The following is a 25,525-nucleotide window of genomic DNA, read 5'->3' as shown; positions in this document are numbered from 1 at the left end:
GTCATCCCTCTACCGTAAACTGCACTGTCATCACTGCCTTTCCCTTCTGACTCAATAAACAATGTCAATTACTTCTGACAGGCAGTGCGGTTGCCCTTGCCCCACAATAAGAAGGTTGCAGGTTCGGGGCCTTTCTGTCCAGAGTTTCCATGTTCTCCCCGTGCCTGGTGGCTAATGCTATCAAACATTTTGTTTGTCATAACTTAGTACATTTACTGACCTAACCACTATATTGGTTAGGTAGCAATGTTGACTCACAGCAAGAAGGCCATGGGGCTGGTTCCTTGCCTGGGGCCTGTGTGTGAAGTTTGCATGTTCTCCGTGTGTCTGCCTGGGTGTCCTCCAGGCACTCCAGTTTCCCCCCACCATCCAAAGACATGTTTCAGTTCACTGGTGACTCTAAATTGTCCATAGGTCTGAGTGTGTGTGAGTGGTTGTTGGTCTCTGTCTGTCTCTGTGTGTTGGCCCTGTGATGGACTGGTGACCTGTCCAGGGTGACCCCGCCCTCACCCAGAATGAGCTGGGATTGGCTCCAGCACCCCTGTGACCTGGAAACAGATAAGCAGTAGAAGATGAATGAATGAATTTCTGACCTTGGGCCTCATTATTCATTGAAGACTCACTGAACTGCTACAAAAATAAAGAACTGACAATATTAAAATTTGCCTGTAAACCTGTCAGAGTTTGGTTGGCCATTTGCCAATTTGAAACCAGAAGTCTCCAATCATGGTCACACTCTATTCAAGTACTATTTTTACATTTTTAGTTATTTCACTTTCCTGACATTGCTGTCACAGCGTTGGTATTTTTGCCACAGAGCCCCACACCCCTCCCCATCGCTTACCCCTCTTCTCAGCTTGTCTCTCAGTGTCCTACAAAGGGGAAAAAGAAGAGAAAAAAAAAACTGTTCCTCTTCCTCTTTTTCATTTTCAGAATGCACATATTTTGCAAGTATCAACTTTCCAGTCAAAGCTGTGACAGCTTGCGTTGAGCCGGGTTAACAGAGGAGATCAAAAGAGAGGGGAAAGTTGAATGAGCAATACAGTGTGGTGATCATGTCCACGCTGTGTTTTAAAATGTATATCATTAACGGAGATGCTCTAATTAACAGGCAGTATCAGCCAATATTTATTTGATTGTAAAGTTATTTTTCCCTCTTTCTTGCACTTTTTTGCTGCCATGTGTGACGACCCCAACATGTGCAGATAGCAAAATAGTTAGTGATTTCAGTTTTCTGACTATGCTATTCCATTAAAGTCCATTAAATACAGTACTTGGTTAATGGTCAGTGAACTAAATAGGGTTCCCCTGCCATTCAATCTATCTGTTAATTCCTGTAGATATTGCAGATGTACTGTGTCTTTTTTTTTTTTTTTTTGTTTCCTCTTCTATGAAACCTTATACTACATTGTTGCATAATTTTAACGGATGCATTGTATATATAAGTTAGAACATGTTTTTGTATAAATTCACTATTCTTAATGCTGCAATAAACTTCTGTTATATTCCAAAACATAATTCAGCGTTTAGGTTTTGTGCCGTCATAATTTTACCACACACTTTTTGGGTTTTCTGGGAAACTGAAGCATCATCATGTCTGACTTTTTTTTTTTTTTTTGCACAGGACATTATGCAAAACAATTGCGGTGTGATGATGGAGGATGCAGAAACCAGTGGAAACCATTCAAAGTTGGTTATGTAGTATTGTGTATTGTATTGTATTGTGAGGAGATGTAGCTTTACTGTGACATGAAATACATGCCACAGACAGTCTCCTGGCAAATGGCCCTATACATTTAACCTGGAAAAGGTTGTTCAGTAAACCAGTGATCACGTGAGGAAGCGAACATGTTTGTATTGTACATGTTTACAATATAACAGTGCGTCGCTTCAGTTGATTTTGTCATGTCTTTGCTGTTGAAATGAAATTTGGCTGTCTTGTGGCTTCTCTACCAACAGGAAATGAGAGATGGAAATTTAACCTATTTCAGTGCAAACTCTAATTTTTCTTCCTTTTCTTCTTTTGCAGTAGTCCTCAGTTTAATGTGCTGTGGCACTGTCTGTCTGAATTCCACATCAATCCAGAAAAGGGCCTTTTCCAAATAAGTCCTGTTGACCAAATTCTAAAAGTGTTATTCTTGCTTAACAACCTTTCAGTTTCTATGTGTGTAGCTACAGTGATACAGATCATCAAGCATGACAGGTCAATCAGCAAGTCTCTATTTAAGTAAGAAGAAGTAGTCAGAAGTAGGTTGCACATCCCAAGTCAATGTAGAACCAAATCAATATTAACTAGTCCCAAGGTAAGACAGGCACATCTCTGTTCGACAAGTCCCAGATCAAGAAAGGTTTAAAGCTCATGTCCAGCCCAAGACACCAAATCCACATAAACAATTGGGCTTGGGGAGGAAATTATGTCAAAACAAATAAAAATATCAACATCCCTGACCAATCCCAAGACTCATTGTGTATTGGCCTTTCGGTTTAGCCATCGTAATTGATTGCATTGACTACACCTATGTTCTGAGACATAGGGGCTGGCTGACAAATTACAAAATGTCTCATTCAAACCACTGAAACTTGCACTGGTTTTCAAAAAAAACTGAAATCGGAAATGAGGCATGTAACACACCAAAAATAATTCACATAAAAACTGTCACAGTCTCCAGCCTGCCCCACCTGGTGGATTTCCACTACCACACCCCCTGCTCCAGTCACACCTGCATCCCATTCACAATCATCTCACCCGGCTCTGCTTCAGCTTATCATCCACGCACCTGCAGTACTCCTCTTCAGCCCCAGCTCCACACTCACCACTTGCCAGATTGTCTTCGTTCTCATGCAAGCCTTTCCAGTAACTCACCTAGGACTGATCACCCGTTGCCGACCCGTTTCGTCCCCGTTCCTGCCTGCTTGCCTTGCCCTCGGACTGATTACCAGATCCGGACCTGTTTCTGTCCCTACCCTGCCTGCTCGTCTGATCCCCGGAAAGCGACCTTGCCTTCTGTCCCTCACCACGAGACAACCCGTAAGTCCCTGCTGTGCTGGTTATCTGACCCCTGGCCTGTCCCTGACTATCCAACTGCCTGCCCACTTGCTCTTGTTGGTCTGGGCCTGAGCACATCAAGGACTCCGCTCCTGTTGAACTGAACACCTCCTTGGGGCCTGGTGGTAACGTCACAGACACTCCTGGAGATGTGGACCTGAACCCTGGTTGTTCCATCAGTTACAGAGCGTTCAATAAAGAGCATGTGTCAACTCACACCTATTAGTGGATGAATTCCTCTTCTATTAATTCAGCTTTGTGTGCTCTTCAGTCTGGCTAGTAGGGAACTCATTCAATTTCCAGTTGAAATACTGAGGCCTCATTGTGTCATTGTGCCTAACCCCCCCCCCCCCCCCCCCCACCACCACCACAGCCAACCCCTGGCCAACATCTGAGAACTCTGTCTTCACCCTCTGTGCCAGGATTTTGTTTTGCTTTGTTTCCCTGTTTCTTTTCAACATTAAAAAGTGCTACAACTCTCACCTCATTAATTTCACTCTCGTGCTCAACCCCTCCCTCCTTCCCTCCCCCACCATAGGTTTCAAAGCAAATTTGTTTCTAATCCTGATCGTTGATGAAGGATTATGGCTGAAGAGCGGCGTTATGAGCGGACCCGCCTGACTCCACCCAACAAGAACACACACTCGGCGTGATAGCTGTCAGACTATCATTTGAATACATGTTAGCTCTATCCAGCACACGATGCAAATGAGTTCCACACATTTGTCCACCCACCCGTTGCATCCAACCATTCCTCCACCCTTCCCTCTCTCCCTCCTCTCGTAAATGCCGTAACCCTCTTTGAAGAATGGTCCACATGATCGAATACAGAAGACCGAATGGATGCGTTTAGTAAGGAATTGATTGTTTATGTTTTGTAGGTTATCCATTTAAGGCTTGAAGAACTTAAAGAAAAAAAAAAAGGCGAGTGAAACTGAGGGTAGGCTTGGTGAAGGGCTGGTTCCTCTTTCTCGTCAGATGCGCACGACTCAAACTTCCTCCTACACCTCCAGTGCGTTGTGCTCCGTCACTGAGTCCACATCCTCGGCCCGGGGCAGAAGCGGCTTGCACAGGGGGATGGAAGCTACTTAAGGGAAATGAGGACTAAAGCCTCCACCGTCAGCAGAATCTAGAAGATTGCACGCATCCAGAGAAGTGAGGAGTCTGAGTGATTGGTAAGTGCCTGCGTCTGCGGAGAGATAAAGATGGAGTAAGGTGACAGCAAGACTGTGTGGATGATTAATCCAAAAAGTTAAAAAAAAAAAAAAAAAAAGTAAATGAAAAAAAAGGACCGTCTGTGAAGTTAATGTCAGTGAGAAATGTGTGAGTAAGGATAAAAAATGTGCTTTTATAGACAAAGAGTTTTAGGATGCTTGGCTCCAGAAAAAGAGGAACTACATGGTCTGAGTTTAGACACCCACCGCCCACAGGAGTTACTGTAAACCGGCACTGAGCAGAGGCTCTTGTCTGTGAAAGTGATCTAGACTAAGACAAATGTACAATTCATCTCAGTCCCGCTACACAAAAAGATTCAATTGAATTGAAGGTTTCATCTTGGCTTTTCTCTGTATCTGTGTATAAATATGCTCGTAAGACAGTTATTGTTATTGTCCGTCCAGTCTAAATCAGCAAGTTGTGTGGGTTTTATTTGTGATCGTTTAGTTTTGAACTTGTTTAAAAGTCCAGACAGACAGAAGCATTTAACAAATACAAAGATGTGTCTGTGCGCTATATGTGGAACTTATTTGGCAGAAATATTGATATCACACAACACTGGTGGTCATTGTTGAGTTCCCCGCTGAGCATTGATCACGATGCTTTTCCCCAGATGTTGTCAACAGAGGCGTTGGGGGTTAGTGCAGAAAAGCCAATATTCATGACTGATTGCTGGAGTGTTTCTGCTTTGATACAGCAGCTGAATTAGAATATTGGAGTCAAAACTACCTCCCTCTTGTGAGAAAAATATATGATACATCTCATAATCAACGTCACATTTTAAAGAGCATATTTTTGAAAGATGTTGGGCTTGATGATTTACATAAATGGTGACTCAATTATCAGAAAAGTTGCAGATAGATAAACTGTTTCTTACCATTCCCACGCAGTCATACATAATACCAGAGTGATAAACCAACAAATGGTAAATTTGTTGGTTTATCATTTGTTGTTGTGGTTATCATGGGGTCTATGGGTTGTCCTGTGGGTCAATTCGATCCATGGTCCCAACAACAGGCACTTAAAAATCCTCTGATGGAGCTGTCTTTAATTTATTTATGTCAGCTCGGCAATGCTGAGATGGGGGCGCTCTGCAGTCCAAAGTTTTTTGTTTTTTCCTGATAAGTAACTCACTGGCTACAAGACATGTAGGCAGCGATACCTGGAGGCTGTGAAAAGAGGTTTGTGTGATGTCCTCCTGGCTGTTTGCCAGACTGGCAGGTGATGTTATAGCCTGAAGCAGTTCCAAGTAGGTATGTAATCGCCCAGCAAAAATTCTGTCCATTGAGATATCAGCATTACAGTGGCCTTCTGGTTTTTTGTATCAGGATCACACATCACAACCTGCATAAAGGAGGGCAAGGTGTGGTTGTGCAATACTTAACTAAAACTGTAATATAAGACCTGGCAGTAGGCAGGGAGCAGCTCACTGATGAAACAGGGATATAGTGCAGATGAATGTAAGATGCAACATTCACAGAATACAGTTGTGATATAAGAGTCTGAAAGTTTATTACTTTTTGGCGGCACGGCGTCATACTGTAGTGGTTAGCTAGTATGTTGACTCACAGCAAGAAGGCCGTGGGTTCGGTTCCAAGGCCTGGGGCCTTTCTGTGTTGAGTTTGCATGTTCTCCCCGTCCCTGCGTGGGTTTCCTCCCACCATCCAAAGACGACATGTTTGGGTTGAATGGCGACTCTAAATTGCCTGTTGGTATGAGAGTGAGGATGAGTGGTTGTTCGTCTCAGTGTGTTTCTATGTGTTCACCCTGCGATAGTCTGGCGACCTGTCCAGGTTGTAATATGTAATTTAAATCTCATATTTTGTCATATCTCAGGAAATCTTGTCGCTCTGATGCTGGTCAATATTCAGTCAAAATAAAATTACATAAAAGCTATGTCACAATTCAGGGTACGCATCCCTCGAAGGCTATATTTGTAAACTGATTGCTCTCAACTGCAAGAATTGACGTGATTTGCACTGTTTCAATGTCTTCCTCATTTGTGGCTGAATAATATGTCGCAGTCTCCTCAGAAAAAAAAAAGAATCTAATAGGTGGATCACTTGTGGCCCAAGCTATCCCAGATTCACTGGTGATGAAAACAATGTGGCAAGCAGATAAACACCAACAGCTGTCAGAATTACACTTTCATATGCAAGTATTGGCTTTCAACTAATGGTAACTAACTGTTACAACAAAGGGGCCTCAAAACCTAAGGTTTCTGTGAAAAAAAGTTTTGTGTTTTCAAGTGATGGAAGATATCAAATCAAATCAGATTTATTTATATAGCGCCAAGACATGCTTGCCAGTCTATTGGTAAGGGTGGCCGTAGCTTCTAACTAAAATGAGAATGCACTATTTCATTTTGGTTCGGCTTTCAAGGTCCACAGTGCTATAAAGGACAAGACCTGGAGCTCTAGTTGCCAGTCAGAATATTCGAGCTTGTTTTCTGATTGGTTAGCTTTTTTCTGAACAATAGGATCAAAACATTGCAGATTTTAGGAAGACATACTTTTAAATATTTGCTGACCTTTAAGTCTTTTCTTAAGTTCTCTTTCCACATTGAAGCTAATGGTGATGATATACAGTCATACAGAAGAATGTAGAAGAACCCAGTGAGTTTTAATACATTTTGGACAGCTCACCTGTTGATGGAACACAACAGATTCCCATTTGGTATTTCATTATTGTGACATGAAACTAGACTTGAGTACACAGACTGACAGGAATCATGTCAGACATCTATTTTTAAGACTGATGTGGTCTGGAAAAGGAACTCAGTAGTCACAGAGAGGAGGAGAAGAAACATGAGAGAGGAGAAACAGATCCGCAGAAATGAAACTGTTAGTGTGGTCAAAGCCTAAGTAAAAGCTGCTGAAGTGGACATAATAATATTCCATTACAAACTCCTATTTTCTACTTCTATTTTCTTGAAATAGAACTGTTTTGTTACAGCTTTGGTGAAGTTTTAAGTATGTTGCCCCGGAGGAGACCCATATGTGACGTTCTAGTGCATCAGGCAAATCTTCTTAAATTGGTTTGTACCTCTGTTCTCTGCCTGCTGTTTGGCATGATAAGATCATAACAAACTGCGTATCATTCATGACTGAACGGTGATGTGTTTCCGCTGTGTTAACATGTTAAAGAGAGCTGTAGGAATGAAAAGGATCATACTTGAAGTGTGCTGCTCAGACAAGCAGCTGCTGTTTAGTGCAGTGTGGCCCTTTGCCAGTCTTTCCTGCATATTGGTTATGTTATGGTGTGTCGCAGCCTGCCCTATGATTGATTGTTGGCTGTTTCCAACCACGAGTGAAAAAGTCTCAGGCTTTTCACCGCGTGCATTTTTTGCCTTCCAGAGGATTATAGAGAACTTGGAGCTGGAGCCAGCCTGAGGTGTGGAAGCAGGGGAAAGCAACTAGCCTGGCTCTGTCTACATCTTTATGATAGTGGGTATTTCCTGGACTGTCAAGATGAGATAGGTGTATCACTAAGCTTATTGGTGTTACTAAGTACATCATCTTTTTGTCCTTTGAACAGAGCCAGGTTGGCTGTTTCCCCACCACTCCAGTTTTCATATCAGGTCATGCTTGATTTGTGTTGGCTTTAGCTTGCAGACAAAAGAGTGGTATTGATATTCTCATCTAACTCTCTACAAGAAAGAAAATAAGTGTATATCCCAAAATATCTAACGATTCCTCTAAACTTTTGTTTTCACCTTTATATATTTCTCCCCTTGAACCAGTCAGGCCCACTGGCAGGTGAATTTCATGTTACACATTCAAACTTCATCAAGACAGGAGGTGCCATCTGGTAAATCAACCTCCCCAATCCAGTGGAGTTAATAATACCTTGATAATACCTTTTGTAAGGTCAGAGTTTACAGTCACACAACCACGATCTCACTGTCCAACAGTAATTTAGCCCGACCAATGATTTTGTTTAACTTCATATTCTCACGGTTTATTCGTATTCTCTTCAAATAATCACATTATCAAGTAGTAAAATTGTGTGTTCATAAAGAATTGTCATCAATAGTGCCTTTTACAACCAATAAATATAAATTTAATAGTCAAGCTATTTCAAAATAATTCATTAGTATTTCTTCCACATTACATTTAGCATGCAACAGTGGTAATGTGTTTGTAATAAGCTAGCATCAGCCGATGTACCACCCTGACTAGTTAAGGAATGAGTGTAGCTCCAGAATGGAGGTGTGTACAATAATAGCATAGTATTCCATTATGACAGTCTGATTCATCAACATAGAACGAGATTAAAATATGTAACTAATAATACATCCTGACATTCATACTATTTCTGATTAGAAATAGTTTTCTTACAATTTTTCTTGAAGATTTCTTTTCTTAAAAAATGTGAAGAATTTCATCTACGATGCACTTCATGTGTAAATCCTTTGATAACCCAGTTTAGCCTGCAGTCAGGGGGAGCTGAATTTGGCTCCCTCAGCTGTAACATTAAAATAAAACATTTGAATTAATTCAAGCACAAATAGTCAGGGAGCCATATGTGTTCATTCCATAAAAGAGATCTTCAGTAAACAGCTTAAATTGGAAAACAAACTATAGAGAGAAACCTGTCCTTCCTTTGATTAGACATCTAAAGAGGAACAAGGTTCAGAACAGAGAGAAAAGGGAAGCAACTACATCAGCACCAATGCTTTTGACCTCACGAACACTGAACTTCCTGTGTCTAAATTCTCAAATGAAACATTTTCCAGTGCTAACCACAGCACTTTAAGGACCCACAACATGAATAAAGTTTTTAGTCATGTTTTGCACTTCATAAATTCTGATCTGTGAAATTAAACCTTTGGAAAGTATAAATTGTTCCCCCACAGCCTGAAGTTAACAAACATTCAACAATTTAATGTGGTGCAGTGTGAAGGCTAACAGCTAACAGGAAACTAGCAGGATAACTGAATGGAGATCAAAAATGTATGTGAATATTTACCCATCCCAAACCCATATTTACTGCATCTGATCCCAGGTTTCATCTGTGCTCTGCCACTCAAAGCACAAGATGGTGAATATGAGCGTATGAATATAACACATGATATAGGACATTAAGCCATAGTCTCAACCGCAGCGCCCTGGTTTCAAGGGTGGCCCATGATCCTCTGCTGTATATTGCAAAAAACAAAAAACGAAAAAAAACCCAACAAAAAACAAACCAATAATAATAATGATAGCTAACTACTAAAACCTAAGAGCAGAAATATCAACAGTTTTGTTAGAGCTCATATTCCTTCAGCAGAGATACCAAATCTCTACTGAAGATATCAGTGACCTTTAAAATTATAGTGCATCTGTTTCCGTGTGAAAGTGTCTGATCTTTAATGCTCATGATAAACATTACTTCCTTTATTGAGCACAATAATCTGCTGCCCTCAGCTCAGGAAAGTTTGGCTGCTGACTATACCTCCTCTGTCTTCTAAACATGCATGAGGCAACATATGCTGTAAAACAATTTTTATCTGCTTTCACAGTTACTTCATTGTTCTCGTTCCCGTTTGACGCTTTTCTGCATAACTGCAAGCAAATTTACATGCAGATGTAGATACAAAATGAGAGCCAGATAAAGCAAGTATTCCCTTGACATTACTGATTAATAAGGGGTTTGTGTGGGAACAATTTTTATTGCCACAGATGATAGAAAAACCTTGCAGTGTTGCTCATTTAGGAGTAATGATGCATGAGTCACAGCATTTTCTTCGGGATTTGGCTGCTTTAAAAGTCAAATGACCTCGAGACTGCAGAAGAATATAGAATCCCATGTTAAATATATAATGGCTACTTAAAGGAATTGTGTTATGCCACCCAACCCCCCTGTTTGGTTACTAATATTACATTTTACTGGTAACAGGTAATGTACTTTTGAGCCACAAATCTTAACTTTCATGTACTCTTCAGTTACCTCTGTGATTATAATTAGTGTTTTAATCTGACACCTTTCAGAGCATATTAAATACAGTCCTCTGTATCTTATTTTACAGTCTTTTCATCTGTTTTTAACAGAATTGCTTCTCTCACTCAATAATAAAATTGATTATTTCTAGTCTTGTCTAACAATGAGGTTTTGTTTTCTATTCGCTCTGAGCCCTGTAATATTTGATTACTGTAGTATACTGAGGATACCTCATGCTTTAATTGTTCATGAAGAGCATAGCTTGTTCACAGCCTTGATCATGTGGATTTTTATTCCACTTTACTGTTGGTAACCTGTTGGACCTTCATGTCTTGCTGTATCTCTCTTAGAAAGCACCATGGGTTGTGTGGGCTCAAAAAAGGACCAGGAGCCTCTCGGCAAAGGGACAGGTAGTGATGAGCAGCAGAACCGCACACAAACAGCCCACTATGTCAAAGACCCCACCACAGGAAACTCAAGCAAAGCTGTAAGTTGTGATATTGTGACTTAAAAAAAAAAAAAAAAAAAACAGTGAAAAGCAATACAAGCATTTTTTGTTCATCACACGAAAAACACCAAAGTGAAATTACTTTGAGAAGTGAGCCATACGCTTTGTTTTGACATATATATCTGTTTGTGGAAAAAGATATAAAAACAAAATATCTGATATGTTGACCCAGAGCAAATTTCAAACCATTTCATTTACAGCGGCTCCCAGCCTTGGGAGCTGATCTCCTCCATCGGGTCACAGGCTAGATCTGAATAGTCAGGAAAAGATTCATGGCTCTGCTTCATGCATTATGAATTCATTTGTTGAATCGTTCTCTTATATACTTTGAAAAGCAGACACTGCAGTCTCACCTGTCAAATACCATTGATTTAATCTTCAATCGAGTAATCAATCGAGTAACTATAGCTGTTAGTAGAAGCAGATAAATATTTTTTCCATTGTTACAAAATTATTTTCTTTCTAAGAAAATAAATTCAATTTTTAGTCACATTAGTGTTTATTTGACTGGAAAATAACCAAACTGAAAAAAAAAAAAAAAGACACATCTGCACAACTGACTGGATTTAAATGACAAATGAAATATAAACAGTACGTCTGTGGGAAAAAAAAAGAAAAAAAAGAAGGTAATTAGCTTCAATAAGCATAGTGGTAACGAGCTTGTGTAATGCCCAGACATTGATCTGTGCCATGGTGCTGCTGTCTGTTAAGCGTGGTTCCTCTGGCTACTGTTTCCTGTGAATTGAATCTAACATCTTTTATGCACTCAGTGAAGACAGAGGAAGTCATGGCAGCAGAACCAGAGCACTCAGGCAGGGCACACTATTAAAATCTTAAGCAATACCCTATGATGTGTTATCTCACAGAAATTTCCGAAATACAGTAATTCACACTTGCTGTCTGGTGTTCACACAGCTCAGATTATTACACCTTGTAGAAAACTGTTTCTGATGCCCCCTTAAATGATTCAGTGACAGAGAGCAGTTACCGCTTTCAGCTACGCTTCAGCCCCGCCCCACTTGGACCTACAATTCAACTTTATAGGATGTGGTTTCCCTAAGTGTTAAATTCTGATATTATTTTTCTTCAGTTAGAAAAGTAAAAGTAAGCAAACGTACCATCAACATTATGTCAAACAGACTAAAAAATAACATGATTAGAATAACTGCAACAATAATTATCCATCCATCTTCTACCGCTTTTTCTGTTTCCGGGTCGTGATGGGGGGGTCAAGCCAATCCCAGCCAACGTTCCAGGTACACCCTGGACAGGTTGCCATCACAGGGCCAACACACAGAGACAAACAGCTGCTCACACTGTGCACAACTGCACTGCCCCATAATAATAATAATGTTGTTGTTATTATAAATGTAATGCATATGCTTTTAAATATCTTTACAGCTCACATCTCTCACTACCCTGTATTTTCTCCCCACAGAACAAAAGCTCATCAAATGCTAATGTGTCAGAGGGTAAGTTACAGTCTTTGCTTGCACTAGTACTTCCCGTCACACAGTCCTAAGGGGTATCAGAAGTTCTGCATGAAGTTTTCAAAGTCATCGTCTGAGATCAGTCAACTGTAGTTTTTGGTTGGAAACTTTACACAACATATGAGTGACAGAGGAAGGAGAGTCATTGTGTGGGTGCAGAGCGATAGCCCCCCCCCGCCCAGTGCCTTACCACACAGACCTTCAGTGAACAGAAGCCCCAGTGCTATTATTATCAAGCTTATGAGGAAGTCGTTTACATAGTGAAAGTACAGGGAACCTGGTGTTCGTATCAAACGCCAAGAAAAACATGCTGAAAGTCAGCTCCATCATTGTTTTTGATAAGCACAAAGATGTTTCTCCAAGATGGAACCATAATTCTTCAGTGCGTGCAAGGTGAACTAGTTTCACAAGCTAATAAAATACATACACATTTCGTACCTCAACAGCCAGTACTACACCTGCATCAAGGTAACGCTTTCTTGCTGTTCTCGCTGTAGGGGAAACCATTGCCATGGCACTGTATGACTATGAGGCCATTCATGACGGAGACCTCGGGTTCAAGAAGGGAGAAAAACTTAAAATCTTAGAGGAGTGAGTAGAATATTATTTATTCCTTTCTCCTTCTGTCATTGTGTAAAAGTGTGAAATAAATAAGTTCCCATGTCTTTACTGACAAGTGTTTTATGTTGTGTGACTTTGTCTTTTTATTCTCTGTTTCATTGTAGATCAGGGGAGTGGTGGAGAGCTATGTTGGTCAGCACAGGTCAGGAAGGCTACATCCCCAGTAATTATGTGGCCAAAGACACTCTGGAGGCTGAAGAGTAAGTGAAAAAACCCCACATTGCTAACAGATAAAGATGAGTGTTTCAAAGCTTATTTCTGACTCCAAATATGAAATAATTTCATTGATCAAGGGGTGTCACATTTTGTTATTTTTCACAATTTGAAAGGACAAAAAGAAGAGTGTGCTATGGAAAACTAAGGCATGTGCAGGGCAGAGTCGTTACAAAAGTCACCATACCAACCAATCTGTTTCCTGTTGTTAAGGTGGTTCTTTAAGGGCGTGAGCAGGAAAGATGCTGAGAGGCAGCTGCTCGCCCCTGGGAACAAAATGGGATCCTATATGATCCGTGACAGTGAAACTACCAAGGGTGAGTAAAAAAAAAACAAAACAACATATTGTTTGTCCTTTCATGGGCCCAGCTACGTTGTTGTGTAGAGAAAAGACTGACCTCACGCAGGTGCAGTGCTGCTGAGCCAGTGAAAACTGTTTATTATGTTCTGGAGGGAGGCTTCTGAAGCTTTAAACGATAACCATTTAACATTGTGAATTAACATCTTGAAGAGAATGCTGACATTTCACACAATACATGATCAAGCTTGGCTCCAAATATCACGATGGATTATAAAATTAAACTTTAAATCCCTTTAGACCACTGGCTGACCACTATTCTCTCTCCATTTTCCACAGGCAGCTACTCTTTGTCTGTTAGAGATAGCGACCACCAGGCCGGCGACACAGTTAAACATTATAAGATCCGCACCCTCGATAATGGAGGATTCTACATCTCACCCCGGATCACCTTCAGCACCCTGCAAGAGTTGGTCAGCCATTACAAGAGTAAGTTTACAACTGTCATAACTCCTCTGTGTGGTCTAGTTTCTTGAGAATATTCATGCCTGTCTTCATTAAGAACCAAATCGAACCTTATTAGCACATATCATGCAATGATGTGGTGCAAAGTGCTTAGTAGTCAAAACAGAAAAAATACTAACGTGTAAATAGTCATATATAGTCAAATGAAATTGATTTAATGTGAAGAGGGATTTTTCTTTTTTATTTAATGCTCTTAGAAAGGAGTGCCACTTGTTCCACATGCCTAGTGAAACATGTTGCTTGATGCAGAGCACACTCTGCTGGCCAACTTATCACCATCCATGAAACATGATGAGGGCCATGTAAACATCTTCAATTAGGAGTACTACCAGCATTTAAAATAGCTGCATAGCTTGTACATCTTCTCCGTATAAATAGGTCATTGTCCTTGCTTACAATGGATTTAAAAGTATGTAATAAATAAATGCATTAAAAAATAAAAGTTAATTATTTGACCGCTGCAATTTATGGAAAACCTAAGACAGAACAAACTTTCATGTACATCCCATGTATTTCCTACATTTGATTACTGTTGAACCAAAGCGCTTTGCCTCTTCCTTTGTATGTTGATTGTGTTTTTCATATTATCTACATTAAACCGTTTTTTCATTTTCGTTTTAATGGATACAAATTTTGGTAATATTTTTATAACCATGTGTATAAGATATTTCTTACCATTTGGAAATGACAGCTGACATTATAAATGACATTAACAGTCTTATTCAGGTTGTGATATTCTGTATTGTGTTTTGTTTTTTGTTTTTTTTTTCATTGTGTTTTTCAGAACAGGGAGATGGCCTCTGCCAAACCCTGACCAACCCATGCCTGAGCCCCAAACCTGAAAAGCCCTGGGAAAAAGATGCCTGGGAAATCCCAAGATCATCTCTCAAACTGGAAAGGAGACTTGGTGCTGGCCAGTTTGGAGAAGTCTGGATGGGTGAGATAGATGTGGATAACTGAAATACCAATTTTTGATGGGGAACAAATACCAACAATTAATTGTAAAATGCTTTCTGTTGTTCTGTTTCAAGCCACCTACAATAAACATACCAAGGTAGCAGTGAAAACTATGAAGCCTGGCAGTATGTCAGTTGAAGCCTTCATGATGGAGGCTAACCTGATGAAGACACTGCAGCATGACAAACTGGTCCGACTCAATGCTGTGGTCACAAAGGAGGAGCCAATCTATATCATCACTGAGTTCATGGAGAAGGGTGTGTTTATCTGTACCTGCCTGAATGTGTGTGTGCATGTGTGAGTGTCTGTATGTATACAGGTGCACTAAGTTGGTGATTAGTTTCCATTTCTGTTCCCATTTCTGTCCCTAATTAAATGTTCCTGTGTTTTATCTGAGGTAGTGATATCCATAAGAAGATATATTAATGCGTTTAAGAGCAAAGAACATTCCAAATCACAGATCTGTGACAAAATAGTCAGTCAATCACAAGAGAGGCTCCTCTGATTGGATGACTGTTATCTTTATAAAAGAAAATGCCGTTTCTGAATACTGACTGTTTTTTCTTTGGACTGAGCAGTTTGAAATTTTCTCAGACAATTGTAAGCTAAAATAAATGGAAAATTATTTTAAAAACTGGAGTCCTACACAACTAATAATTCTTAGGTGTACCAGCTATATTGTATCCCGAGCAATCCAGTTAGAATCAGTTCAAATGGCAAATTTAAGTATATTTCATGCAAATTTGGAACATGACAGCTGGTGTCAATGAAGGTGCGGGCTACTTAACCCACCGTATTTTTCTCTTTGTACATTTGGTCATCATCACTGTTGCGATTAAGCCTTTGAAAGCATATCTACAGGTTTTATTATCTCAAGCAGATATATATGTTCACTGGTGTGTTTGTGTTTATGCCTACAGGTAGTTTATTAGACTTCTTAAAGAGTGATGAAGGAAACCGTGTCCAGCTCCCCAAGCTTATTGATTTCTCTGCCCAGGTGAGAGTAATTGTCAGTCTTCCGCATGTCACATGTCATCGTGTGCAAAGTTTTAGTGTCAAATATGTAGGAAAGGGATATTTAGGCAATTTACATAATTTTTCAACAGCTGACATTTTGGATATACAGACCACTTAATTGTATTTATTTGCTTTCGTAGCTGCCATTTGCATTGCCTCTACATTTACTTACTAGTTTTTCTGCAAACTTTACCTTTAAAGGGGATTTCACACCAGAGCCGCACAGTAAAAAAAAATTACACACACCAACTTTTTAAGATAATAAAGTTAATAGCAAGTAGTTATAACAATAACAAACCATTGAAAAAAAAAAAAGATATAATATGTGCAATCAGTAAGAGTGTGTAAGTCTATTTTAAATGTAACAAGAAGCCACTGCAGTCCAATTAAACCTGGACTGGTAATCATTTTTTGAGAGACAAGGAGAACGTGCTTTACAGTAACTTGACCACTCTCTAGCATGTTAACATTAGCTATGAGCACAAAGTGCAGCTGAAGCATTAAAGCTCATAAATGTTATTAGTTTTACAAGTACTATTTAGTTGTGCGAAAAACTATTGTGCAAATTGAATTAATTAATTTATGATAAATGATGAGTCAGTCAGTTTACTGAAGACATGTATGGGTGATTGTGATGAGTTACGTCCAACACAAAAACACAGAGAGGGAAGAGAAGAGGAAGAAGGTTATATTTGCCTATTTTGATTCAGTCCTACTATGGCTGATTTGGTCATGTTATCTTATCTAATGGTAACACAAAGGAGCTAAAGGGAGGGAGGACACGTGAATAAATCCTCATGTCTTACTAATCATATTGTAGTAAATACCTGTTGCAGCAGTTCACATTATTAAAGGACACAGAACACACAAGATTTTAAACTTTAAACTGACTTCACTTTAACTGATGAATAATGGTTTTCCCCTGTTGGATAAATGACTGCTTAATAATGTTGTGTTGTATTTCCCTTTGTTTTTTATTATTATGATTAATTACATAATTATTAAATTAATAATAATTTAATAATAATAATTAAATAGTTATTTTAATTATATTAATTCATTTTCTACCACTTATCGGTTTCTGGGTCACGGGGAGAATGTGCAAACTCCACATAGAAAGGCCCCAGGCCAATTATGTTCATGTTTATTTGTACTCATCTATCTAGCTCTTTAACTTTGATTTTCTGTGTCTAGATTGCAGAGGGCATGGCCTACATTGAGCAGAGTAATTATATCCACAGAGACCTGAGAGCCGCCAACATCCTGGTCAATAAGGCTTTAGTGTGCAAAATTGCAGACTTTGGCCTTGCTCGCATCATCGAAGATAATGAGTACACAGCACGGGAAGGTATGACACAGTCACATGTTGTGGAGCCAGGTGAAGTGGCTACAGAACAGCAGAAGTGATTGGGTAACTGTGGAAGTGATGAAAGGGGAGCAGTCACAGTTTCTTCAGATTGGGGGAAACAACATTGTGTCAGATATACATGAAAGATTACAACATGAGTGACAGAGATAGTAGAAGTTAAGAGTGACTTTCAAGATGAATGAGAAGAGGATGGATGCACGGGACGTTTCTCAGCAATGTCTCAATAACAGGTGCAACATGAGTTCATTTTTTTTTCCCCCCCCAATAAACAGGAGCCAAATTCCCTATCAAATGGACAGCACCTGAGGCCATCAACTATGGCTCCTTCACCATCAAATCTGACGTCTGGTCCTTTGGCATCTTGTTGACTGAGATTATCAGCTATGGTCGCACACCCTACCCCGGTAAGTGGATTGCTCATTTCATTTTCTAACTTTATGGTTGCTGTCAGTTTTGTCCCTAAAGTCTACCAATTAAGAGTCACAATGAGTGGTCAAATAACAGCATGTTGGATATGAGATAAACTGTGACACTATAAGCAGGGTTGAAGCATGACAAAAACTGGTTTATGGATCTCTAGATTAATATAGCATTTGATGCTAAGTCCACTAGTGACAATACTAAAGCTATGCTAACACCTCAATATTTGTATTATTCACAATATCAAAGCTAATGTGCTCAGTAGTTAATGCGTATTGGTAACCTTGGCTAATTAACACTAAACTCAAAGTGCAGCAGAAAGAGTTGAAATCGGGATGTGATTAAGGTGTCAGAGGTTCACCCAACTTCGAATATGCTTTTTGGGGGGGTTGTTTGTTTGTTGTTTACTAATTTACATAGCAATGCATCCAGTAACTCGGAACTACCAATACGCTTATGGTGGCAGCCGAGGAAAAGTCAGGGATGCATAAATTCTCCAAGAACCATGGCTTTGTGCACACTTTAATGACAATTCAGTGCCATTCAATAGTTGCTTAGATATTGTAGTTTGGCGCAAAGTCATTAATCAAATCAAATTACATTGTTGTCCATATATACATAGGGTTGATATGGGATGATTCCATACCTAAAAATATGGAATCATCCCATACTTGACAACCCTATATATATATATATATATATATATACATACAAAGTTAGATTCCCACACAAATGAATCTAAGAGGAGCCCTTGTTAGTATCTGGCCAACAATTGAATCAAAAGCAACAGGACTTAGGACTTATGTTTGTCAAAGACATTTTGCCCCTTATCCAAGGGGGTTAATCAGTTCGTAACACATCGGTCTGACTAGTCCTCACTAGTCTGAAAAACAGTGGAGTTGGACCCAGGTATTTAACCTCTGTGGGAGTGTTCACACAGCTCCTTGTGACAATAGTGTGTTCGTGGAGTTTCACTGACAATAGCTAATCATGTGACGCCTCCAGTTAACAGTCCACTGGTGAACGACAGTGGTGGTGGCCGTTGGAGTCACATGAGGTCAGTTTCAGGCAGCCATTGTTGGAAGCTTAGTTGTTAATTCTCCTGGGTAAGGCTGACTTTGACAAACCTAAGTCCTAAGTCCAGTTGCATTCAGTTCAGTTGTTGGCTGGATATGATTATGGATGATACCTGGATGAATGAGAATATGCACAGACATAGAGCCCATGATAGGTTATTTTTAGGTTGAGGCTCTGCACGCAGCTTATTAAAAACTCTTAACACCACCACTTGCTTGTTTGTATTCAGGGATGACCAACCCAGAAGTGATTCGTTCCTTGGAAAAGAACTACCGAATGCAGCGCCTTGAAAGCTGCCCCAAGGAACTTTATGAAATCATGTTGGAGTGTTGGAAGAACAAGCCTGAGGACCGCCCCACGTTTGAATACTTGCAGAGTGTCCTGGAGGATTTCTACACAGCCACAGAGAGCCAGTACCAGCAGCAGCCATGAGACTGAACATCATCCACAAACATGTTTTTTCTTTTGTTGTTGTTGTTGTTTGTTGCCTTTTTTTTTGTACCATTCATACTTAACATCAAATTCACTTTCTGCATACAGCGATGCAGTTCAGAGTCTTCCTGTCTCATTCACAGTGTGTATCAACAAGGGACTGTACAGAAATTATTGGGAATGGTTGAAACATCTGTTTTGTTAATTATGAAGCAAAAGCAGAACCTATAAACAATGTTTTAGATTTTTCCTGGGACTGTCTCCCTTCAAATTTGAGCTTTTTGAAACTAATACAACCACAGCAGAGACCACAGCAGGGAGCAAAATAGAAATTTAAATTACCCATCAAATATTATTATTTTGATAACCTCAAATTCAGATCATTTAACAACATATGAAAGAGGATATTGTGACGGGTTGGTCAAAGGCGCAGCTATGTCATCTTACAAAACTTGGCAGTCCAATAAGTCTGCAGTGTTTTGTCAATGATATGTTCAGACAGGTGGTTGTTGTTGTTGTTGTTGTTAGATATTACAGTCTCTTAATACAAAATGTGATGCACAAAAGTATGTTCAAATAATTTATTTTTACTTTTGTTGTATTCATTGAGTTTTACTATACTTTGCACATATAATGTGGATTATTGTCTTGTGACATAAAACTGCACATCATTATGTAGAGTTTTCCATATAACCTAACATTTAGCAAGAATCTTGATCGAGAAAAAATTGTGTCAGAGGTAATTCTGAGCTCTACAGGTGAGGGGTTCGTTACAAAACTTGACCTGTGTAGAGCTCTTCTCTACATGTAACAGTGAAAATGTAACTTGCCAGTGCAGAGGCAAGAAGGGCAGTATAACTATGGAGGTTGAAGTAAAAGAGACCCTGGTAGGACAAAAGACCCACTATGCTGTGTAAAATTCTAAATAGTTGTTCCAAAGGGAAAAAAAGACATTAACAGCTCTCCCATTCTTCTGCCCTCACATGTCTTATCATTTTTGAACAGTCCCTAGTTTCTATAACACCTTTGATGGTACAGTATATCTACATAACATATACAGTAATATATGTAGGAGGCAGTACTGTGTAGTGCATACTATTGTCAAAGTAAGAGTGTCTCACATGAAATATTATTTCACAGATGATACTTAATGATAGATAAATAAACAAAAAATAAAAATAAGTTCAAGTATACATACTCTCCGATCAAAGGAAAGTAGAACCACAGCACACAGATTCAGAGTGTTCAGCTTTGATAATACTTTCATGTTCCCATGTGTTCCTATAAACAAGCAAAGCTGTTTGATGCAGGGAAGGGAACTGAAGAAAAACCGGTACTGTGGGATTTAAGTGCAAGACAAATTGCTGATGAGACCTAAATCCCCTATTTATATTCATCAATAGTTTTCCATTATGCTGTGGTTTGTTTCAGCATTACTCATTTATAGTGCCTTTTGCAGTGGTGGTTTTTCCAGACTAAACATTGATATATTCCATATGCTCTGTATATACATTAAAGACATAAAGTATGTACAAATGGAACCTTTATTGTGGAGCCATATTAATAATGCTTGTTGATGATTTTCACCCAGTAAATGTAATGTTAAATGTTAATGTTATGCATATATACAAGAGGTGTAATGATTCTCCAATTACAGTGGTGTACACACTTTTTTTCCCCCTCCGACTTGAATGTGCTCACTTTGCAGTCTCAAGTTTATTCCTTGGCCTTGACTTTAATGATAATGACTGTACTAAAAGTAGCAAGACACAAACAGCTGGATGGCAGCAGGGTTGGTGTAATGTGTAATAGTAACACATGAACATATTTAACAACAATAATAGCATTGTTATTTTGTGATTTATACTTGTTGTAATGAAATCTAAAGTCATTGCACTCCATGTAACTTACATTTCCCATCTTTAGGCATTCTTCTACTCTGTTTGGAAAAAAATATTTATTTATGCAAATACTACTGCTGTGAACATCATTATTTCTTGAAGGTAATGAGATTTCCATTAAGTAGACCCTCTTTCTGTCTGTGTTTTTATTTTATTTTCTCCTTTTTGTTCCAGATGTGAGGCTTCAATTTTTGAAATATTATCCATTATGAAGAATCAATGCCCAAACTTGTACATTCATAAGGTGTGTTTTTCTGCAGCAACAGATATTTTATTAAGTGCTTGGTATAGCGCAACTATGACAGATTTTTTCGAATAAATTGTTTAACAAATCATCATTGAGCCATCATTGTGTGTTTGTATAATATTTCAATGGCCAAAGAGCAAAACTTCCTATCTGAAAAATGCACTCTTTCGAAGATTTGAGCAGCCCTCCTTGTTCTCATCATCCATAGAGAAACCCACCAATCAAAAAATTGAGCAGATGGGAGATTTTTCATTTCGGCCATCGATATGTAATATATTATTACAAAGTCAGATCGTGTGTTTGTTTTTGAATATGAATTTGAATAATAAAGATCACAGCAAATCCCAATTAAAGTGAATAGCCTATCTTCAGCGGCAGGACCGCTGGCTGCGGGACAGCTACCCGGGTACAGGTGGCTTTATGGCAAATGCAGAGAGAATGGTGTAGGCCTGCAGCTTTACAGGAGCACACACATATACACACGCACTACCAGAAGCTACACACAGACACACACACACACACACTATTTCAATGATGCCAATTCACATGCATGAACAGAGTTGTTTTTTTTTTTTTTTGTTTTTATTCGAACATAATCAAGTCCCTCATAAAAAAGGAATTTTACAAAAAAAAAAAAAAAAAAAAAACACTCTTAAGACAAGAGTGGCTGGTATGGTGTAAGATATACCAGTAATGGGTGTCGCCCGTACCATTCAGTGATTATGCAGCATAGTTTGAAGTGATTTCGATGAAGCCCTATTAGGCTGGGGGGGGGGGGGGCTCTCACAAGAGCTGTCCACTACTCACAGACGTGTCAATCATAGCACAGGGGTATGGATATTATTCTGTGATGAAAAACAGACTAATTCATGAAATTTCATTGAGAATGTTTGCTCAAATGTTTTACTCAAATGATGTCCGCATCATCCGGCATGGTTACGCAGAATAGAGGGATATAACGGGGGAAATCATATTGCGACGGAAGGCAAAGATCGATCCATTTTTTTTTCCCTTGACCCCTCAGGGGCTCCGTAGAGGTCGGACAGGAATTTGCTTTCAACAAAAATTAAAGTTGCCGCTGAAATTTGGGAGCGCCTCGGGTGGCTGTTGTCCCTCGGTAATATATGAATGAAATAATGACGGGGTCCGTTTCACAAAGCAGGTTCAACAAACTCTGAGATGGGAAACGCTGAGTCTTCGGTTTCAGAACAGCTGATTAGAGTTAGTTTGATCAACTCGGAATAGTTTCACTCGGAGTTAACCACAACTATAAAGAAACAGCACCAATCAGTGTGTTTACATTGTCTTTGGTACCTATCCCGAATTCAGAAACTGGGCTTCGAGAAACCCGGTTTTACCACCTGGAGTACTCCCATAGAAGCGTGTATAGGCCATATCCACCTTTAGAATATGATTTCAATTACATCATTGACTAAGTTTTTGTATCAGGTACTTTTTTTAATCGAATACATAGATAAGCCCTCGATAATTAAACCTATTAACAGAATTCATATAGTGCCACTATCAGGCCAAACTGTCCAAGTAGAAAATATCTATCTTGAAAAGTATCCATACAAGTCTTTTCAAATTTACAACCACAAAACAACAAACCCTATTAAATTTTGGGGACCCCATGACCTTTAATTTACTTACTTCAATTGTTTTTATTTACTTTTTAGTTACATAAATGTGACCAGTCACCATTAAGTCTCACTCATGCTTCCTCTTTTCTTATCTGGGTACAGGACTGACAGTCACAGACTGTTATCTATTTATTTCATTTTTCATTGTTATCTTTTATGCTTTTTTGTGTGTGGGGTGGGGGGCAGTGAAACAAACACATTTTTAAACTTTTAGCAGGATTTTGTCTGTTAGAACATGAGAGCATTGTTCAGAAAATTAAACAGTTTTTATTTATAATGTGTGGAACCAATCCCAGCCAACATTCTGGGTAAGGATGGGGTGCACCATGGACAGGCCACCAGTCTATCACAGGGCCATCACACACAGAAAAAAAAAAGAAGCACTCATGCTCACAATTAGACCGACATGCATGTCTTTGGACTGTGGAATGGAGTACCTGGAGGAAACCCATACAGGCACGGGGAGAATATGCAAACTTCACAGAGAAAGGCCCCAGGCTGGGAATCAAATCCACAAAAGTGAAGCAACAGTATAACTGTTACACCGCTGCGCTTACTTCCAGACATATTTCTTGCATTGAGCACAGGTCATACTTGCCTTTGAATCCTTTTGGTTGGGACAAAACCGGCACCTGTCACATTACCTGTCTGTGGTTTGTACCATTCTAGATGGTGGGGTTCCTCACTCAGGGCTTCGGATGTGAAAAGGTGATGAGTTGTAATGTTATGACCATGACGTCCTTCAGCCCTGATTTTTAAAATGCATCCACAGGGGATTTTCTGTGTAACCATCCATATTGCAGACATAGCTGTGCATCACATGTTGCCCAAATTTTTATGCTGTATTTTGCAGCATTGCTCAGCATATATTGTCACAATGGGCACAGCCCATGAACCACAATCAAGCATTCATCAAAAGTCATCATGCCAAGTATCAAGGTTTTCATGGAGATTTTGCATTCGCTGCCCCTTTGTCCTGTATGCATTCCAAAGTATCAGTTCTGCACCTGCAAATGTTGGGATGTGAGGTCACACACACAGACAGATGTGTTTTACACAGCTAACACAGCTTGGGGTCAAATTGTCCCCAGAGGAACACCAATACCTACAGTACAGGCCAAAAGTTTGGCTACACCTTCTCATTCAAATGAATAGGAAAGTGTGTCCAAACCTTTGGCCTGTACTGTACAAAATGTGTAACCAACAGCAAACTGTAACGTACCATCATGAAAATGTTATGCTTGATCAGTTTTCCCCTTCACAGTAGGAAACCTCACGAAACATGAAGCCACAAATCTACAGTCAACTACAGCCAAATTGACCCCAAGGTTGATAGGAGGGTTAAGTTAGGACAAACAAGTTAATTTTGGTTCTGTGAAGCCCTCAAACTAGGGGCCTCAAACGGACAAGACGGTGACCATTACAGGTTCCTTAAGCAGTAGATGGTTTTTGGTGCTTATAGAGCCTAAAATGTGGACAAGACAGTGGTGTCAAAAACAGAGACATTATCGCTGTTCTCCCGAGAAATTGGACTGGAGTGAACTGGAGAAATAGATGCAGGGCATGTCCCTCAGAGGCTCACAGATCAAATTCTGTTCAACTCACTGTTAAAGTCGACACACTGGACAAGAATCTCTACTACATCGGAAGAAATGGTGAGGCTATGGCTTTGAGAGATATCTCAACGCATGTGCCTGTGAGAATGATGATATTTATCCAGATAATTTTCACCTCAGCTCTCCACTCTACAGCTGAACATTACGTGCCATACACACACATTATAAACTGAAAATATGTCAAAATTGAGCATGATACTTGAACAGTTATTGCCCAAAAGGTATACAAGATATGAAAGAGATGTAAAACTGGGATGAATATACAAGGCTTTTGTCAACTTTTTGTTGCAATGCCGAACTACGAATGGAGTCGGAAACAGTCTTAAAGTTACGTTATTTATTATAAGACACATGGATAGGGGGGCCCAGTAGACTGCGTCACACAAACCGAACCGTTTACGGACCCGAATATCCTCAAGTGTCGAATACACGGCAAACTGCACTTAATTTGTGTAAAACCACACCACCGCACACATGAAACACGGCAACAAGTCGGGTCATGAAAGAGGGAATAGTTCGTGGACTACAGATCTTACTACGGGGAAGTGACAAAACAAAAACAATTAATTTTAAGAGTTAGTCCGCCCTTCACAGGTGTTCACCGGCACAGTGTCAAGACTAGGGCGGACTAACAAAAATAAACACCGGCACAAGGACAGCAGGAACAATGAACGTCTAAAATAAAACACCATTACAATCTAACATTTACAAAAAATCCTTTAATGTCTAAAATACCTTTTAAAAAAAATATACCTGTGCGCCGTAAGCCTCACACACAGCTCTACTCATCCCAGTCGTGGTGTACAGCTTTCACCTGGCCCTACACAAAACAGACATTAAAAATACTTTGTTTAAAAACTCCGATAAAACATTAAAACTCACCGATACACCTTCAACAGAGACACAACGCGTGAGCCCAGCAATCACCCTTGCTTCCCACGGAAACTGGCATCTCCCGGGCCACCAAGCCACTTCCCTTTTAAGCCATTGGCCAAAGGTGCAGCA

General features: G+C 39.6%; 1 protein-coding gene across 1 annotated transcript; it reads left to right on the top strand.

The window, feature by feature from the left end:
- The first annotated feature begins 3,907 nt into the window (after positions 1-3,907).
- Positions 3,908-21,349, top strand: hck (HCK proto-oncogene, Src family tyrosine kinase). The gene is made up of 13 exons (XM_029505517.1): positions 3,908-4,221; positions 10,537-10,673; positions 12,133-12,166; positions 12,682-12,775; positions 12,910-13,005; positions 13,232-13,335; positions 13,656-13,805; positions 14,626-14,778; positions 14,873-15,055; positions 15,719-15,795; positions 17,010-17,163; positions 17,457-17,588; positions 18,911-21,349. Exons 2-13 carry the CDS (start codon positions 10,545-10,547, stop codon positions 19,111-19,113), a joined length of 1,509 nt encoding a protein of 502 aa, XP_029361377.1. The 5' UTR covers positions 3,908-4,221; positions 10,537-10,544; the 3' UTR covers positions 19,114-21,349.
- The last annotated feature ends 4,176 nt before the right edge of the window (positions 21,350-25,525 follow it).

This window comes from Echeneis naucrates, chromosome 7, assembly GCF_900963305.1.
Source record: "Echeneis naucrates chromosome 7, fEcheNa1.1, whole genome shotgun sequence".
Classification (NCBI taxonomy): domain Eukaryota; kingdom Metazoa; phylum Chordata; class Actinopteri; order Carangiformes; family Echeneidae; genus Echeneis; species Echeneis naucrates.
Note: the sequence above shows the minus strand (reverse complement) of the source record. Positions and strands in the feature narration are given on the sequence as shown.

What these genes read in the sequence shown, in the direction of transcription:
- hck (XM_029505517.1), top strand. Translation starts at nt 10,545, where the DNA reads ATGGGTTGTGTGGGCTCAAAAAAGGACCAGGAGCCTCTCGGCAAAGGG. An exon ending in TGACAGTGAAACTACCAAGG is followed by an intron (nt 13,336 to 13,655) that starts GTGAGTAAAAAA and finishes CATTTTCCACAG; the next exon opens with GCAGCTACTCTTTGTCTGTT. An exon ending in TGGTCGCACACCCTACCCCG is followed by an intron (nt 17,589 to 18,910) that starts GTAAGTGGATTG and finishes GTTTGTATTCAG; the next exon opens with GGATGACCAACCCAGAAGTG.